The sequence below is a fragment of the Coffea arabica genome, chromosome 2c (genome assembly GCF_036785885.1).
Source record: "Coffea arabica cultivar ET-39 chromosome 2c, Coffea Arabica ET-39 HiFi, whole genome shotgun sequence".
Classification (NCBI taxonomy): domain Eukaryota; kingdom Viridiplantae; phylum Streptophyta; class Magnoliopsida; order Gentianales; family Rubiaceae; genus Coffea; species Coffea arabica.
In genome coordinates this window covers 68,017,493-68,037,576 of record NC_092312.1, presented here as the reverse complement: position 1 = coordinate 68,037,576, position 20,084 = coordinate 68,017,493, and the positions used below count along the sequence as shown (strand labels likewise).

The 20,084-nt window shown below is 33.8% G+C and overlaps 1 protein-coding gene across 1 annotated transcript; it reads right to left on the bottom strand.

Annotated features, from left to right (window-relative positions):
- Positions 1–250: 250 nt before the first annotated feature.
- On the bottom strand, positions 251–2,155 carry LOC113727529 (GDSL esterase/lipase 2-like). The gene is made up of 5 exons (XM_027251754.2): positions 1,817–2,155; positions 1,536–1,660; positions 1,198–1,425; positions 853–1,114; positions 251–541 (listed from the first exon to the last, which is right to left on the bottom strand). Exons 1-5 carry the CDS (start codon positions 2,124–2,126, stop codon positions 300–302), a joined length of 1,167 nt encoding a protein of 388 aa, XP_027107555.2. The 5' UTR covers positions 2,127–2,155; the 3' UTR covers positions 251–299.
- Positions 2,156–20,084: the final 17,929 nt, after the last annotated feature.

The window sequence follows — 20,084 nt, the reverse complement described above, 5'->3', positions numbered from 1 at the left end:
AATCTGAATAGCTTATCATTCAACATTAGGTAGCCTGGCACCTTGTGAGATTTAAGTAAATTCCCCAAGGTTTGGCAATCAAAAAACAGAGATCCTCATCCATCAAACAGTCTATTTCAATTTATTCATGGAACGATATGATGAAGCAAACACATTAATGTATTGTTTTTGGCAACCAATATATATATATATATATATATATATATATATATGAACAGGTGTTTTGTTTATCTTGAAGTAAAAACAGAAATTAAGAAAAATAAATGTCACAAATGAACTTCAATCTTGAGTAGATCAGGTTACAAAGAAAGCTGAAAAAGTGACTTGAGATTATAAGGGCCAGTGACATTGGAGGGTCCAGCCCAGATGAGCTCCGCGAACTGCTGGTTGGCAGCTTGAGTAGGATGACCGGAGTCAAAGAAGGAATAGTCTTGTGGATTGCCACAAAGCTCGTAATCTTTTATCCCCCACCTCCCTCCGCAGCTGTTTGTTCCTCGGAAAGGACCACTGCCGCAGCATGCACCCTTCACTTCCTTAAAGCCTTGTTATGGGAGTAATTAAATGCAATAGCAAAAATGGAAGCTAATTGTTAGTTACTCCACCATGTTCGCATTCTTGCTAGAATTATGGACCATTTAACTAGTGAATTCAGGGTTTTCTACAGTTGTAAATTTCAATTAAATTTGTACAGTACAATCAACTATATACTTTGATACTAAAATAACAAACTTAGACAGGAACATGCAAAATCAATTATATACTTTGATAATGGCATAGTTGATGAATACATAGTTATGCTTTTAATAGTTGGAGAAAACTATTCCTAATAGGCAATAAAGTTGACGCACGTACCGTATTTTGATGGATTGTCAAATAAATCAACAAAAACAGCGAAAAAGTCAAAATATGAATATCTAAAGCCTTTGAGCTGCTTCTGCAGGTGCTCGAGTTTTTTGGAAAGTAAGACATTGTGTAACTTGGCCAAAGCTGTAATCTGTCCATTGCACTCTCCAGTCCCTCCAGCAGCCAAATCGGCAGCTCTAGAGGCTGGTACACAGCCTAGAGGCGGCAGATTTAGAACTCCAAATTTTCTCCCACCTTTCTTGTATATTTCCTGTTATGCATGCTAATAATCACTTCGCCTTGCTCTACAATGGCTAATTGACTATTGTCCAGTAGTGAAAATTAAAAATTTACCTCGAGAGCAGCTGTAATGTTGCCAACCACCATTGCTACATAATCCTCAGGGGTAGATGACTTAAATATGTTGGAATTTCTTGAATAGCTCGAGTAATCATTTGCCCCTATGCTAAACAAGTAAACAGAATTGGATACGATTCGTTCTGCTCCTCTTCTACCGATATTGGATCTCGGTAGTTTTTCAGCCTCATTAAAATGCCACAACTGCGTTTTAAGGTCGACAACCTGAGAAATGACTTGAAATCAATTACCTATATATGTTTGGAAATGGCAATATTATATCACTGGTGGTCATTTCTCTTAATTACACTCCATCAGTTAAATGAGTTACTTACCGATCCGGGATAGGTTTCAACTAGAGCACCAGCGCCAGCAGATGCAAAGTTTGCACCATAAGCCAACTGATATTGGTAGCCAATTTGGAGATAAGGTGGAATGAAAGGGAGCTTTGCGTATTCAGCTGCAAATGGTCATTACAACAAAGTAAGCTTTTTATTCAGAACACACACACACACACACACACACACACACATATATATATATGTATACAAGACATGATTAAGTGCATATCTCGTTGATTTTATTTAAGAAGTCAGGCTACCTCCTACATACTTACCAATAAAATCCGGAATTACCCGGCCGTCGCAAAACCTTCCCGATGGATATTTGAAGAATGATTCTCCGTATGGGGGAAAGTTGGCCTGGAAACGTGTACTTGTGTTGATGTAGTTGTTATTCCCAGGATCAATAAGTGAGTCACCAAAGACGAAGAGAGCAGCAATGGTTTTGGGGTAATGGTCATCATGACGGAAACAATCCGATGGGACAGTTAGACTTGCAAGGACAACTAATACTACTACTAAGCAGAGTTGGATACGCGAATTAGCCAGGTTAAGCTTAATTCTGTATTCTTTCGTCATCTTCATGGTAGACTGTCAGGTTTTTTTTCTTTTTTAAGCTCAAGTTGGATTGAAGTTTTATATTGGTTTTATATGAGGACTTTTTTTTGTAAAAAAGAATAAATTTTATTCAATAAATCTGCACTAATAAAAAAAAATACACCAAATCAAACATGATACAAATACATACACATCCGAAAACCAATAGATGCACATTCATCGATGTAGTGCTAAGAGGTTTCAGCCGACATTTTTGAAAAATGTTCCAGTTTTCTTGTTCACTTATTTACTAATCATATAGCAATTTACGTAAATGATCTAAATATTGACTTACTGTGTCACTTGTAGAAGAAACTTGAGGTTTTTTTTTTTTTTTGGAGGATCACTTGAGGTTCAAATCTGGCTTCAATATTAGTCGACAAGGTATATATAGTAGGTGTCGTCTTTTTCTCTTCCAAGCTTGGAAAATGAATTCAATTGATGTTAAAGTGGCTCCTTTCAATAAAACTGAAGAGTACTAATGGTCAATATAGAGCTGCGCTTGCCTTTCTTTTATCCATGTGGAAACAAAACACAATAGTATTTGGTTTTCAAGAAAAATGAAAGAAAAGACTACCATTACATTGTAAATGAAATCCATCAAGTGTTTCTACTTTCTACCAAATAAATGAACTCATAAGTTTCCCAAGGCTAGAGTAGGCGAAGCTTCTTCAAATGGTACAGTGGTTTCTAGCATTTCATTGGTACTCGACTGACACGATTGCACATGGTTTTTTGCCGCACATCAAGTCAATGGGAACCAAAGGGCAACAACTGGCAAGGCTGACTTCACCTTGAAAATGAAGCACAAAATAAGAGAAAAGAAATAAAAGATTACCAGTAACTTGATAAAGAGGTGTGCCGAGAATGGGATCACATGACAGGCGGGTTATGAATGTGAATGTTCAGTTATGCAGTAAAATGATAATATTTCAATAAAAATGAACTTGGTCTCCAAAATTTATAATTTTAAGCACATTTCAATTGATGGAGCAGAACATTGACTAACAGCCAGAATCGTTTTAGCAATAAAATCCTATTTCAATTTTTCCTATACTATAAGCTCCTAATTTTTGTTTTGCATATCAAATGTGTATTATCATCCAATTTTAACTTATTTAATGAAGATATACTTTTTAGGTTAAATGATAATGTTGTGCCTATATTATTCTATGTAGAGTACATAGTGGTTAACGACACTATGTCATCTAATTTGAATTGTTTATCTATAGAACCAAAGAAGTAAAACAATCAAAATATATTTCATAAAAAAAGACAATAGTAGGTCAACTATATATAACCAAGAGACATTTAAATACTTTTAACTCATACTAAATTGCTCTCTTAATGAGGGCACAATTTATTTACTTTCCTATCTATTAAATCAAAAGTTTCAATGGAAAGTTTTAAAATAGTTACTTTGCTATTTGTTTACCTTAATATTTTCCCCTACCTCTTCCCCCGTTACCTCAATAATTTTATTGAATGATTCAAACAATTATACAAAATATTAATTTCATCTTAAATTCAACTGATATCTATTAAAATTTAAAAAAAAAAAGAAAAATGAATCTGATTTACTTATAGTTCATATTCTTTATAGTTCGAATGGATATCTAATTAAGCGTTTAAATATCAATACAATTAACAAAAATAATAATAGAATTCATTATCAATTAATTCTCCATAATGCAAAACCATGCATACATAAATTATGCTACATTTGAGACTAGTAATGCAAGAATAAAAGTCTATGAGAAACAAGTGGGATGGATACGCAAAATAAAAACTAAAAGATAGAAGTTTCCTGAACTTTTGCATATTTTCAACATAAATTCAATCTAATTTGCATTTCTTTTTCCTTTGAAACCGTTAACATCACTATTAAAATCTAAGATGCCATGATGATCCAAATTCGAAACATGGCCATGATATATGCAAAGTCAAAACTATTAAGTAGTGGCAAATTGACTTTGATCTTTAATCATCATATTTTCGTCAATTATCCTAAATATGCTTAAGATTTGAAACTTTGGGGACCAGATTTGCTTTGATCCAAGCATTAATGATCAGTCTACACACATGCAGAGTATTATAAACAAGAACTGTATTTCTTCCAAAATTTTGGATCTATGTCATGTATTGATTTACATTGCAACTTTTAAACTTGTGCTCTTCATAATGGTTGGTTAGTGATGATTTAGTTTTAATATTATTGAGATATCATTTTCGAATAAAGTGGAGGTGATTTTGTCACTTAATTATAAATTTTTATCTTTTTTTGCCTAAAAAAATGTTCAAGTTCGGGAGTACCAACTGTAAAAGTTTTTTATGTTGTTCGAAAGAAAATTATTCATTCATTAGTAAATTCGGGGATATCATCTTGTATTTTATTATCCATGAAAATATGTGGAATACTTTTAATGTAAAGATTGCTTGTTGTCCTACTTTTAGAATAGACAATGAGGAGTTATATTTTTGTATTTACACCTATTGAAAATATTTTTTAATTGTATCATTACATAGTCTAATCAATACGAATATTTGATTTCAAGCATGCATACATTAGTACAAATAGCATTAGTATTACTAGTGATAAAGGATACACTCAATCTATATGCAATTTAAAACAATCACTTTTTATATGGAAGAAATTGGTATAAAATTTTAATAAACATCTTTTTTAATATTATTTTAATGAATTTGGTAATTATACTGTTTATGGTTGGTTATCGGTGAAAGTTAGTTATGCTATTGGGTGACAATACATAGACAACATGTTAATCAAACGATAAAAGTATAATTAAGTGATCATGATGATAATGTTGAAAATATAAAAGTGACAAATATGGTCTAATTAAATTTCACCTATTTGCACTCCAATTATTATGTCATCAATTCATTCTCATTAATTTGGTATAATACAATTACAAATGCATTTTTTAAACATTTCTTTACGTTCTACCCGCAAATATAATAAAACAATCATGCAACAACATATTACTTCACCTACAAATATTCCATCTCAACTAATTAATTAACTATTCGTTTACTCCTTTACAATTATTAATTCCTATGATTGGTTTAATTAATTGTACATATTATTCCAAAATTTCTTCCAAAATATTTAAATTATCTACTCTATTGTCAATTTATGTAATTAAATGAATCAAAATTTATCTAATTCTGAACATACATATATTATTTATTTTTTCTAATTTATTTTCACTTATGTATCTAACTTTACATTTTCTTCATTATGTCTATTGTTCATAAATTAGGAAACTAATATTAATAATATCTTGGATCTTTTCACATGGGTTAACGTGGGTGAACCGATGGTGGAGGTGAACCCATGTGACAATCCATGTGACATGTGAACATGGGTTCACCTTCGCTGACGAATCGTTTGGGTTATTTTAATGTGGAACCCACCATCACAACACTCCTTTACGTTCCGGTAGCCTTAGCCCACTCCTTTACGTTCCTCGAATTTTGTTTCTCCTAACGTGTCTTGCTCTCGTCACATGCGCACCGCATCAAGCCACTTTGCCAATGCATTGGTACAAACCACCGTACCAATCCTTAGAATTTTGGCCAGAGTATAAGGAGAATCAACCACGTACGGGGACTTGGTTATGGAAAGGAAAATGCTTCTGGGCAGCCGCCGGCTATCAGTAGCATTTGGTTTCATCAAAGCAAAGGCCTATTGCACCTTTTTGTTATTCTTGTTTTTGGATATTTGGACCATGGATATTAAAGACTTTGAGAAAAGTATGATAGTGGTCATTCATGTTTTAAGTTGGCAACGAACAGGATGTAATCAATGAAAATCTATTAATTAGTAAAACAAACAAGCAATTTTGCGTTTGCATGATAGACATGATGCTCAAATTCAAAGGGAAACAACGATTTAATAGCTAAAGTTGAGATTTTAAAATTCAGAAATCATGGTTTCAAATCTCTTTTCCCTTCTTCTCGCTTCTTAAATCACATTCCTCTTCTTCTAGAAGTTAAAAAAAAAATGTACTCACGGAAATATAAAGGTACCTAAGAAAATATACCACACCCTCACAAAAGCACCAAAATAATCAAGGGATGCTGAACTGTTTTCTTCTTTAATAACATTACCCTGAAGCTTGGACAGCAAATCAATAGAGAGAATTGACGTTCCCTTTTTATTTTCTATGTGGAAAAGAAGCATCACATTAGATGTCAGTTTCATTATTCAAAGGAATAGGGTACATTTCCATAGGTACAATTGATCGTGGACAAAGACTTGGCATAAAAAACAAAACGGTCAATGTCGCGTAGCATTTGACTTCGATAGGCAGCATGACCCGCCTTTGGAATTCCAGGGCTCTTGTCACTATTATTAACAGAAAATTTTTTTAGTGATTAAGGGCTTAAATTTGGATGGATAGTGATCAATCAAATTTTATAAATAGCCCAATTCCACTTTGAAGCGCAGGCTAAAGCTTAGAAATGTGTCTTTTTTTAGTCAGTTTCCTTTTCTGCTAGTTTTGTCCCCCCAAAAAAAAAAAAAAATCCATTCTTGACCTGACCAACTGCCTATCCTACATCCTTCACTTTTGAGTTTTCTGGAAGGCAACGGATTGTGTAATTTCACCAGAGCTATAATCTTTTAGAAACCACATATTTATTCGAAACCGTGAAGGGTTTATAAATAGCTTTTGAAATAATAGAAGGACTTTATGAAAATGGTGGGGTAAAGGGTATCTGCTAACAGCCATTCACTAGAACCAGTGTGTGGAATAATAGGCACTACTCTTATGATAACATTGCTCACAAGCTCAGCTGACTGACTTTATTGCAACCGTCTATGAGCTATGAAAGACCAGGAACCGTGTAGTGAGAGCTATTGTTAAGGAAATATGCTTTGTTGTTGCTTCATTACACAATGTCACCTTTATACAAAGGCAAATTGGGACCTCGCTATTGGGTTGGGAATTTCACATGCTTTCTTTGTATAGGATTTACCATACCTACCTACAACATGATATGTATTCAGGAGTATTGCATTTTTGACGCATTGAGTCTTGAACATGTTATACAAGCTTATTTCCTTATTAACAATTTGCCTAAAAATATTCTAAGAAGGAAAAAGTGAAGAAAACAGGGGGAGTATAGTTACAAATATTGTATAAAGACTGAAACAAGAAACAAAGATCCTCCTACATCATACCCTTTATTTTGATTTAGAGCAAATTACACTTTACCTCCTTGTGATATAGTTAATTTCCACGTAACCTCCTATAGTTTTAAAAATTATATATAACCTCCTCATAATTTGCATTAAAGTGTCAAAATAATGGAAATAATCATTCGTAACGGAACCTATGAAAATATAGAAATTACCTTGTTTAAAAATTAAAACGGCCGAAGTGACCAAATATATAAACATAATATGTATGATACTCTAGCCCTGTATGCCTTTATGTTTTACCATATAACCTCTTATAGTTTAATGTTTTAACATATAACCCCCTTATGATTTTCAAAATATATATATAATCCCCTTGTGGTTAATAAATAATTTTCAATTTTTCACAAGGGTATTTTTGATATTTTAGGTGACTTTGTTATGGGTTACAAATTTTGTCATTTTGACACTTTAATTCAAATCATGAGACGATTATATAGAGATTTTGAAATTATAGAGATTATTAAAAAAATAAATGAAATGGAGGTAAAATGTAATTTGCCCTTTGATCTATCTGTGAAAGAGAAATGATGCGATGAAACAAACACATTTATGTTCTGTTTTATTTTGAAGTTAAAACAGAAACTAAGAAACATTCATGTCGCAGACGGCCCTTAGCAATGAACTTCAATCTCGAGTAGCAGAAAAAGTGAGTTGAGATTATAAGGCCCAGTAATATTGGAGGGTCCGACCCAGATGAGCTTCGCAAACAGCTGGTTGGCCGCTTGAGTTGGATCACTTGGATGACTGGGGTCAAAGAAGAAACAATCTTGTGGATTGTCACATAGCTCGTGTTCTTTTATTCCCCTCCCCCCTCCGCAGCCACACCCACCAGCTCCTCGAAAAGAACCACTGCCCCCTCCGCAGCCACCCCCACCAGCTCCTCGAAAAGAACCACTGCCGCAGCATCCACTCTTTAACTTCTTTAAAGCCTTCCATGTAATTAAACCAAAGTGCAAAAATGGAAATTCATTGTTAGTAACTCCACCATTCAATGCAGGTTTGCTAGAAAAGTTTAGCACTGGTATAGTTAGTTTTGGGTTCGGAGTTTTTACTGTCGCGCCTCATTTTTTAAAATAAAATTTTAGTGTTGAAAAAATGATGAGTTTATTTAAAATTATTTTCTTATTTTATAGAATAAATAAAGAAAAAGGGCCTAATATAGGAATTAAAATGTGCGACGGTTTGAATCCAAAATTTGGTCTAAAAAGGGTTTTTAAATAGGAGTCACCACTTGGTATTGAGTTTAGGTGTATCAAGTCAGCCAAATATATATAAAAAATAGACAAAACCCTTTTTAAACGACTTTAGATCTTTAAAAACAAAAGAAAAGGGTTCGGGAGTCACGGTTAAAGAAAAAGAAGGCAAAGATTTCATAAGCTAAAATTTAAGGCACCCTTTCAATTTAACCAAGGTTAGTTGTGAGATTTAGTCGAAAATTTTCTTAATTTAATCCATAAAACTTATCATATTAGAATGCTTCTACATGGATGCGAATCTAGATCTAGGGGTATTGGGAGGGTCGGAATGTTTTTTCAAAATTTAATTGGTACAAATCACATTAATTGCGACGCCTAAGAGTGATTCCTTGAAAAGATCACGAATACGTAAAAAATAAGACTCAAAAAGAGAAAATTATAATATAGATACATATATGTGACCTAAAAGAGGGGAATACAACATAACGGGTACAAGATGCTAAAATCCGTGACTCTAATTTTCCTTCTTATAGAGGGGAAAAGAGCGTGTTAAAGTTAAGAAATCATATTCGTTCATTTCCCATATTTGAAGGATGGCTTCCCTAATCCAGTCAAGCAAATAGACTAACCTATTTCTAAATTCCTAAATGGAATGCAAATCTAAATGCCATGTTTCGCGCACATAGGGATAAGGGAAATAATATATAGAGGAAAAATCATGCAAGGTGCGAACAAGACCATAAAAATAAAAATGTGCATGAAATGCAATAAATGTCACTAAAAAATGTGATTCTAATGCGTAAATGACCCTAAGAGTTTAGCATTGGATTAGTTCATTTCTATAGGTTCTCATTAGCGTTGGACTAGTGAGAAATCGGAAAAAAAGTGCCACAATTAGTATTGGATTAGTGTGGTGACGTCATGCATTTATTATAGATAAATAAACCATATAAAGCATAATTAAAGCAAATAAACACATAAAACACATAGAGCACGTAACACATAAGCATAATATCTAGGTGCAAAAATTATAAAGAAAGCGAATAAACACATAAACATACAAGCATGCAAGTACACAAGCAAATAAATGCACATAAAGATCTAACAATTATATTTTAGGTTTTAACTACAATCTAAGGGTAGAATTTGAAAAACTAATAACCTAACTATTACATTCATCTAACTAATTATATTTCTAACAAAAATAAAATCTATCTATTACATAACCTAACTAAATACATCTTTTGGGCACCTATCTATTACAATTTGACATTTAAATGCCTTCCAAAAAATCATCAAAATTTAAATGAAATAAATAAAATGGATGAAAACTTAAAACAAATAATGAAAAATAAATAAAAAGAAAAACACTCAAAACATATAATCACACATAAAAACACCTAGGAGCACATAAGAGAATTTAAAATAATAAAATAAGGTACCTCCCTTGACGTAGTGATTAAATGAGGTTGGATTTGTCCTATTTATACTCTAAAATCAACAAAATGATCAAGACACCAGTTTAATTAACAAATAAAAGGAATAACATGTAAACATAGTGCAAATTCACTTTATCATTATAAAGAAATGAAAATAATCATGCAATCTACCAATTAAAAAGCATTTAAATGAAGTATGGTTAACAATTAAAGAAAATGGACAAATTATACTTAAAAAATCAAAACTGTCAGGGATCTAATTGTAAATATTAAGAAAGTTTTTGGAATCAAATTATAATTATTACAAAGATCAAGAGTCAAAATTAAAGAAAAATAAAGTTTAGGGACTAAAATGTAATTAAATTAGAGACCTAATTGAAAGAAATAAAAAATTTTTTGAGCCACAGTAAAATTACTTAAAATCCCAGGGCTAAACTGCAATTTTCATATCAGATTTTGCAATATGAAAGCCCACTTGGGCCATTACCTTACTTCCTGGGCAGGAAATTATTTTGGCCCAACGAAAAATCCAAGGAAAGGAACGGGTTAGCCTAACTTCTAGTCCAAGCAAACCCAACCAAAATGCATGGGTTTCATCCTCCCAAGCCCATGTCACTAACCCAAAAAGTAAAACCAAACCCTTTACCAAAGAAAGGCCATTTCCTTTCTTCTTGGGCCGGAAAATTATTTTGACCCAAAGAAAATCCAAGGAAAGGAACGCGCTAGCCCAACTTCTGGTCCAAGCAAACCCAACTAAAATGCATGGGTTTTATCCTCCCAAACCCATTTCATTAACCCAAAAAGTAAAACCAAACTCTTTACCAAAAACGCAATCAAAATAACATTAACCAAATCTTAACTTCTTTTTACTGAATCCAACAAAACATTAAATCTACCCAAAATTATTAAGCCTTAATCATGCCCTAAATCCAGAAATACTTTACTCAAAAGCATGCTTAAAATATACAAAAGAGGATTAAAGCTTGAAAAAGAGAATTTTTTTTTATTTTCCAAGCTTTGGGTCATAGTATAATTATGCATAAATTGAGAGGTTAAGTCACAATTTTCAAAACTTCCATGCAATATTTTTCGAAGCTTTCTTCCGCATCCTTTTCTTATTTCATCAGAATGCAAAATACCACCAACAATCATCAAAATTTGGCAAAACAAGATTGTGCAGCCCAGAAACTCAACCAATTCTCATCACTTGAATATCATATTTAATCACATGCAAACATGGTAGAAATCTCAAGCCAAGAGTTCACAAAAGACACAGCAGAAGGAAAGACAAGGCCAAGAACAAAATAGGGTAAAGTTGTTGTAGATTTGAGCTTATACGGAGGGAGAAGGTTGAACGGGTTACCTTTGATGTTTAAAGACACCAAATAAACGTGGGGGATCCAAGAAAAGTTAGCTTTAAGACTGGAATCTGACGGCCGAAATTTTGCTGCAGGACGTTCACGGGCTGATGAAGCAGCAGTTCGACCCCGAATTTCATGTACTTGGAGGGGTTTTTTCTGGGAGTTTTTTGAACAGAAGTTGCACTTCTACAAATGTAGATAGTGCAGATTTGGAAAAAATGTCGAAGTGACTGAGATTGAGGTCGGATTTTGCTCAAGAAGGAGGCAGGATGCGCAACCTTAGTTCAAAGTTTTCACAAAATTTTTCTGCTCTTTTTTTCTTCTTTTTCTCTTTTTTGGCCGCCTTCCCTTTCTCACCTCTTCCTAATGGCTGTGTTTTCAAGCCTTTCTCGTGTTTTTATGTCGAATAGAGTGGCCAAAAACCTGCTTTCAAGGGTATGGATGAAACCCTTATTTTGCTCGGATTTTTTGAGCCATTAGCTGGTTTTCTTCCAGAATATTCTTGATGAATCGTGTGAAGGTGATGTGGTTCCTTGTACTAACAATGTATTGGGGGGAAAACAAAGGAAAAATGCCAATCAAAATTGCTCCAAATGCTAGCTGCAACTCTCTGTACTTCATACTGGTTTCGGTACCAGCTAATGAAGAAGAAGACGCGCACGCGGAGAAATTTTTTTATTTTTTTTAACAAAAATCTGATGAATCTCTTTTTTCTCTTCTTTTCTTCTATCCTTCATTTCCTTTTGTTTCTAATTTCCTTCTTATTTTTCTAAGAATGAATTGAAATGATTTTCTTTAGAAAAAGTAAGAAAAAAACAAAACAAAACAAAACAAAACAAAGTAAAATAAAATGAATAAATGAAATAAGAATAAAAATAAATAATATAAAATTTTTTGATATCTACAACTTGCCTTTCTTTGTCTGAATTTCGCAAAAATTCAAGACAAAAACGTAGACATTAAATTACTTACCTGTCTGCTCCAACTGTAACAGAATCAAAACAAACAAAGTGAGTTTCAAATAAAATCAACAAGCGTTTAAATCGATCAGTAGGACCTAATCCCAGTCGAAACAACTAGCAAAATCTAATGGATTGAGAAATCCAAACCTAAAGAAATGAAAGATTGGTGGGACAAAATCCGAACCCAACAAAGCAAAGGGTTGGTGGGATAAAATCCAAATTCAATAAAATAAACAGTCGGCAAGATAAAATTTAAACCCAACAAAATAACAACTGGTGGGATAAAAGCCCAAATCCAACAAAATAAAAGTTGGTAGGAAAAAATCCAAATCCAACAAAATAATGGTTAGTGGGATGAAATCCAAATTCAACAAAATAAAGATTTGTGGGATGAAATCCAAACCTAACAAAATAAAGGTTGATGGAATAAAGTCGAAATCCAAAAAAATAACGATTGGTAGGGTAAAATCCATATTCAACAAAATAACGGTTTGTAGAATAAAATCCAAACCCAACAAAATAATGGATGGTGGGATAAAATCCAAACCTAACAAAATAACGGTTGGTGGGATAAAATTCAAGCCCAACAAAAATAACGGTTGGTGAGATAAAATCAAAACCCAACAAAATAACGGTCGGTGGGATAAAATTCAAATCCAATGAAAAAAATAAAAATGCATTGCAAAATGGTGTGAAGCGATTTTTACTATCTTTTTGAGCAAATATTAAACTTGCTTATGAGATCAGATATCACATTTCTAAAAAAATTTGCTTCAGTGTAGATCATATTTAGCTAAATAAGTACTGTTTTCTTCTTCCTTCAAGAGACATGCGTAATCCAATCCTACAAAAAGAAATAAAAACAATCACGACGAAATATAATAACATCACCGTGCGGTTCTCGAGCCTTGAGGACCCTAAAAACGTGAGCTTTTTGATGTCAAGGAACTGTCTGATTTAGAAGTCTTGTGCAACCTTCTTTTGATCTGCTAGTATCTGTACTCAGCTAACCATGCTTATACCATGAGATATACACTTATGCACCAATTACGATAAATTATGGGGATTGTCTTTTGGTTGAGTTTAATGGAAAACACGTAAAATTTTTAAAATTATTTCATGCAACGACACAAAATACAGAACTAGAAAAATGACTTTTATTAAGTTTACGAAAGATGATTTAGAGACTCGGATACAAATTCGAATCACTTGTCTATGATGAAAGAAACGTCACATTTGACCTCTTCTGATATCACCTTCCTGAAATTCAGTGTTGCTAAAAGAACTTCAATACGAGGAAAAATCCAAATGAATATAGTCACCAACTTTTTAACAGTCAATCCCCTACTTTTCATTCACAACTCAGTCGGTGTTTCAAAACCTAATTTAGCGCCCTTTCGGATTTTCGCTAAGATTGCCCCTGCCCATTTATTTTTCTTTTCTTCTCTTCCTTTTTTTTTTCTTTTTTTCTTTTTGATTTTTTTTAAAAAAGGCACCCTTTTAGGTTTTCACCTAATGAATAAATTTAACAATAGCGTCTATCGATTCAAAAATATGTTTCAAGATTGATGGTATCAGTATGATAATTCTTCCTTTGCAAAATTGGGTAAAGATGTATTTACATCATCTGCCATTTGATTAAACAAATTTCACTAGAAATATTGCAAATGGCAGCATTCGAGACTTTATGACTTTTGTAATGGGGTCAGGTGGGGTGTTAAAAAATGTTAAGATTCGAAAGCAGATCTTTAAAGGGCTTTCAAAAATCTTAGGACCGCATCCTATAAAAATTTGCTCCAGTATAGGATTATTGAAACTAAAAAATTGCCTCAGTTTGGCTTTTGACTTTTTTTTTAACAAACGAAAAATAAAATCTGCCTCAGTGTGAGGTTTACGATCCTTAGGGGGCTGCCAAAAGAAAGAGTAAATTATTCTGGAGGCTTAAAGGAAAAAATTAGGGGTAAAATGTTCAAAGGAAAAAGAAAAAAACCCGCTTTTTAGTCCACTCTAAATAGTATTTCAAAAAGAAAACTCACATAATCAGATAAAAAATTTCTTGCACATATCTGAATTGATTGGTTGAGGAAAAAACCTATCCGTCCATCTCCGTGAGAATGAATGCTTCTCCGGGGAATACCTTCTTAACAATGAAAGGTTCCTGCCAATTTGGGATAAATTTTCCTTTGACTTCATCTTGAATAGGAAGAATTCGTTTCAGGACCTTATCTCCTTCTTCGAATAGGCGAGGTTTGACTTTCTTGTTGCAAGCACGGGCCATTTGCCTTTGATAACATTATCCATGGTAGACAACATTTAGTCGCTTTTCATTAATCAGAAATAGCTGCTCATGTCGCCGCTTAATCTATTCAGTTTTCTCCAACTAAGTTTTCATTAAAATACACAAGGATGGGATCTCAACCTTCGTATTAGTGCTAGTGTTAATGACTTCTATCTCTTCTAAGTTCGGTTTAGGTTTCTCTTCATATTGTTCAAGAATTTTTGAAACAAACTCAGGTTCCTCCTCGCTATCGCTCTCGTTTTGAATTTTGAATTCCATAATTTCAAATTCGTGAGAGATATCGCGTTTGCAATCATTGAATTCCAGAATGATGATATCCGAAGGTCAAGCGATTTTATTTTTGACCATTTGAAAATAAAGTGGGGCGCGATAGCTGGTGACTCCATTGGGGAATTTTAGAGAGTCCAAGTACTTGGTTTAGTCAAATCCTTTTATTTTTCTAACCTTTTTATATATCACATTGGGATGTTTAGATTGCATTTTTCTTTTTTCTCTTTTTTGTTTTAGGATTTTCTGAATTTCACACATGCAATCGCCTCCCGCTCTCCGTATATGTGATGAATAATTTGTTTACTTTCATTTATATTATTGCACTTTTGCATTTGGGATAGGGAAGTGTCACCCTAGAGCCTTTATGCATGCTTAATAATAATTTCTCCTCTCAAAGAAGCACTTCATACGTGTATACGCTATTTCTTTTAACCCTGCATTTTACTTTCTTTGGTAATTATCACACCACTCCTCCCTATTAAGATTAGAATCGATCCACTTGGACATGTGGCCGTAGCACGAAGTGAGCATAGCAATGTCTGAGGATCATTCGAACCACCGACTGAAAGTTTTGGGATTGATGATCCTTTGCCCTTTGATCTGAAGGTTTGGGAGTCTAAAATCTTATCGAGTTTAGATGCATTAGTGAGTCCAACCTCATGTATCCATGTTGGAAATCACTTAGGATAGAGTCAACCTTACCCTATTAGGAATACTAGATACGAGGGGAGGGATTCTACCACTTTTTCTCTTATTTATCTTGTATTCATGTATCACTTTATTACTCCAACATGTTATGTGTTATTTATCAATCGAACTAACTTTTCTTTGTTTTCTCTTCTCTTACATTCACAAATCTTAGAAATAAGAGTTCTGGTATGGTACTCGTTTAGGACAGGCCGTATTTTGTAAAAAAACACGTTTAAATTTTAGTAATTACATTAATAATACGTATATATTGTACATCACTTTAGCTTTACCCCGACATTTAAATGGAGCAGTTTTAGATCATATTCTAGTTATCAATTGTATATTTATTTACTTTAATAAACTGGCATCATGCATTAATCTTAGAGAAAATGCCGCAGAGGGGATCCCATGTTAGGGATAAATTATCTTTTGTCTCGGATATATAATCCAAGCAAACTTGCATGTTTATATTATTTGTACCATTCAAAAGGGTAGTGCACAAGATAAGATAGAATCCGATCCCTTTCATGATGAGAACATTGAAAATGATAGAACAACTTTTGCATATTGGAATATGACCTTCTAATATTCACTTTTTGGTCATTTTGTTAAAGTTGGTAAAATCCCTTGTATAATGGACATTAAGTTGAAAAAATTCACAAACGATTCCTCCTTGTTGCGATAATAAATATATCGAAATCAAATCTTGATTTTAGAAGACTCATAAACTAATGTATTGCAACGAAATTTATGAAATTTGAAACTACAAATGGGCGGGCAATTCAGTGGATTTTCGAGTAAACTGTCAATTTCATCGAATCCATTTGATCAATTTATTCACTTTTAGGACAATTCAGTCAATTTTTGAATAAACCATCAATTCCATCTAATCCATTTGATTAATTTATTCTCTTTTAGAATTTCGATTTATGGTTCACTGAAAAAACTAATCGAGACATTACAATCTTTTCAAGAGTAGGTTTTTTCATACTAAATTGACTTTTAACATCTCTTTATGTGTTAATCAAAGTAATCAGTACATTCGAACTTTGTCATCATCTTATTAGATCAGATGTCTCCTGCCATTCCAATTCATCAAATTTTCAAATTGCCTTTCACTCGAATGTTAGTAAATTGATCGGATCCATCAGGTATTGTATGGTGCCTATTCTAGAGGATTGCATTTTTCATACTAAACTAACCCTTGGTGTAAAAGGGCACTCCTATAAGACATGCATCCAAAATTTATTCAGATATTTACTAACTCATGTTTTTTTCCTTTTTCTTTTGAATAAACTACAATAATTTGATAGAAAATGGACTCCTGAATCAATTTTTTTCCTCATTTTCAGATACTTTCAAACATAGCTATCTGTATAAGTTCCATTATTACGCGGTCCCACAACCAAGTCTTAAAAAATCGTGAAAAACATGAGTTTCCATCGGGAGCCATGAAAGAGATCTGCAATAGTTCCATCATCAGACGCTACAAATCTAAGAGTCCAATTAAGTGAGATGCTAAACAAATTTAATGAGTTAAACACAGAAATGATAGCGCAAAGGCGCATGAACGATCAATTGGTCTCAAACAACACTGACGGTATCCAAATGACCATATACCCGTTGACGATAATTAACATGAGTTAGAAAATCCACCACCTCACATGTCAGACAATCAAATCACTTTTGTTCCACGTTTTACAAGTCCACCTGGGGGCACCTTTACTTACCCTATTCCTAGTTTGTTGCATACATATCCAAATAATATTTTTATCAATCTAACTAGCAACCAAATCCCATCCAGCCCTCAAGGACCCTATCATCTCACCACAGAGCCGTTCATATTGGACACTGCCTTTCAAGAGAAGATAGAAATAGACGAACCCTCTGCTCCGATTGACAAGAATCTGGCGAAAAGGTTGGACCGGTTTGGTGAATTCATGAAGAAAAGCAAGGGATTAAACAAGTATGGAGGTTTAGACTATGATGAGCTGTGTCTTTTTTCAAATATGCAGTTGCCTCTGAGTTTTAAAGTCCCAAAATTTAGTAAGTATGATGGAACTGAAAACCCCAAAATGCAACTTCGAATGTTCACAAACAAGTTAGAGAAGCCAGTGGATGATGAGAACCTACCGGTACGATTATTCCCTGAAAGATTCGAGAATGAAGTTCTGGACTGGTATTCCAATTTGAAGTCGGAAGAGATCAAAATTTGGTCGGATTTTCTACAGCTTTTGTGAGGCAATATAAATACAACTGCGAACTTGCGCCCACAAGAACCACACTTGAAGAAACCAAGAGGAAACCATCAGAAGATCATAATACATATGTTAAACGTTGGAGAAAATTGGCCGCTAAGGTGGAACCCCCCATGACTGAGGAAGAAATTGTCCGCACATTCATTAAAGCTCATGACTTACCGTACTTTGAGGAGATTTTTCGTATGATTGGGTGTTCATTCGCAACTATTGTTAACAAATTGGAAGAATTTGATGAGTTTGTCAAGGCAGGAAAAATAGTTAACGTATCAACGTTGAAAATGCAATTGAAGGCCTTGCAGAATCAAACTAATCTTGAAAAGAAACCTCAATTCAAGAAAAGAGAAGGAGAAACTACTTTTGTATGGAATCAAGACCCATATTTTAGACTAAGATTTCAAAACTACCCTACATACTCACCTTATTATCCATACTACTCAAACCTCTGACCTGTTTATTACACCACTATCAACCCTCCTTGTCTCCGAATAAACTACACAAGGACACTCGCGTCACCTTTTTAGATTTCTCAAAACTTGCAAATTCGACCCCGATCTCCTTATAACCCCAGATCCATTCCACCAAGTAATCAAATCTACAACCATACTCAAACCAGTGAAACCTCAAATCAAAATTAATATCAAACTTTGACCAATTTGGGTCGACCCCTCGATCAGTTCTATAAGCAACTTAAAGCCACTAACAAGATCGGCGTAGTGTCTCCTAAAACCTACCCTAGAGGTGTTCCTACTGGTTATAATCTCCAAGCCTTCTGCGCCTATCATTCTGGGAGCCTAGTCACTCTACTGCCAATTGTTAGGCATTAAAACATAAAATTCAAGATATGATTGATGTTGGAAATATAGTTTTAAGAAGAAAAGGTGAACAAGGGCTGAATGTTAGTAAAAATTCTCTCCCTGAGCATAAGGGTATTGTTGCAGCCATTACTACTGATGAGGAGCTTGAGATGGGTTTGTCTCAATTGTTTGTCGGAGCCACTTGCGAGGGTAAACCGTTGGAAGATTTGGAGTTCCCAACAATTCCTTAAGGAGCTATGCAAAATTAGATTGCTGATTACCTTCCCTCTCAAAGGGAATTTCGGTAAATTTAGGAGATTGTCCTTGACTGGAATCCATGACAAAGGCTACTTTATATTTCGTTATTTGTCTCCTTTCGGTACTATGTTAATATGTGTTCTGTTTAAATGAAAGTTCTATTCCCATTGAGCAGTTCCGATGGGAGTGCGTTTTTAACTAACATTTCATTTTGAAGAGGACTTGTTCTTGTTCAAGTGTCTATATATTCTTTTAAATTCAATGAAATGAAAGATTTTTGTTCATCTTTTTTACTTGTTCATTGTGCATGTTTACTTTATTTTCAGATGGCCAAAAATAAAATCGCTTGACCTTTCGGATAACGCCATTCTGGATTTCAATGATTGCAAACTCGATATCTCATGAATTTGAAATTATGGGATCCAAAATATAAGACGAGAGTGATAGCGAGGAGAGTCTATTTCAAAGATTCTTGAATATGAAGAGAAACTCAAAATCAAACATCGAAGAGACAGAAATCATTAACATTAGCATTAAGACGGAGGTTGAGATCCCCTTATTGTACATTTTAATGGAAATTTAGTTGGAGGAAATTGAATGGATTAAGCAGGGACATGAGTAGCTATCTATGATTGATGAAAAATGGTAAAATGCTGTTTTCCATGGACAATGTTATCAAAGGCGAATGGCCTGTGCTTAAAATAAGAAAGTCAACCTAGCCTATTCGAAGAAGGAGACAAGGTCCTAAAGCAAATTCTTCCTATTCAAGATAAAATCAAAGGAAAATTTGCCTCAAATTGGCAGGGACCTTTCATTATTAAGAAGGTATTGCCCGAAGGGGCAGTCATTCTTACAGAGATGAACGGATAGGTTTTTTCTCAACCAATCAATTCAGATATATGCAAGAAAATTTTTATCTGATTATGGGAGTTTTCTTTTTGAAATGCTGTCTAGGGTGGACTAAAATGCGAGCCTTCTTCTTTTCCCTTTGAACATTTTACCCCTAGTTTTCTCCTTTGACCCTCCAGAATAATCTACTTCTTAATTTGATAGCCCCCTAAAGATCGCAAACCCCATACTGGGGCAAATTTTATTATTCGTTTGTTTAAAAAATAAAATAAAATAAATAGTCAAAAGCCAAACTGGGGCAACCTTTAGTTTTAATAGTCCTATATTGGGGTAAATTTTG

Coding starts and splice junctions, on each gene's coding strand:
- LOC113727529 (XM_027251754.2), bottom strand. CDS start 2,126: ATGAAGATGACGAAAGAATACAGAATTAAGCTTAACCTGGCTAATTCG. Junction 1,115..1,197: donor ACATTACAGCTGCTCTCGAG/GTAAATTTTTAA, acceptor CATGCATAACAG/GAAATATACAAGAAAGGTGG. Junction 542..852: donor TGACAATCCATCAAAATACG/GTACGTGCGTCA, acceptor TCCCATAACAAG/GCTTTAAGGAAGTGAAGGGT.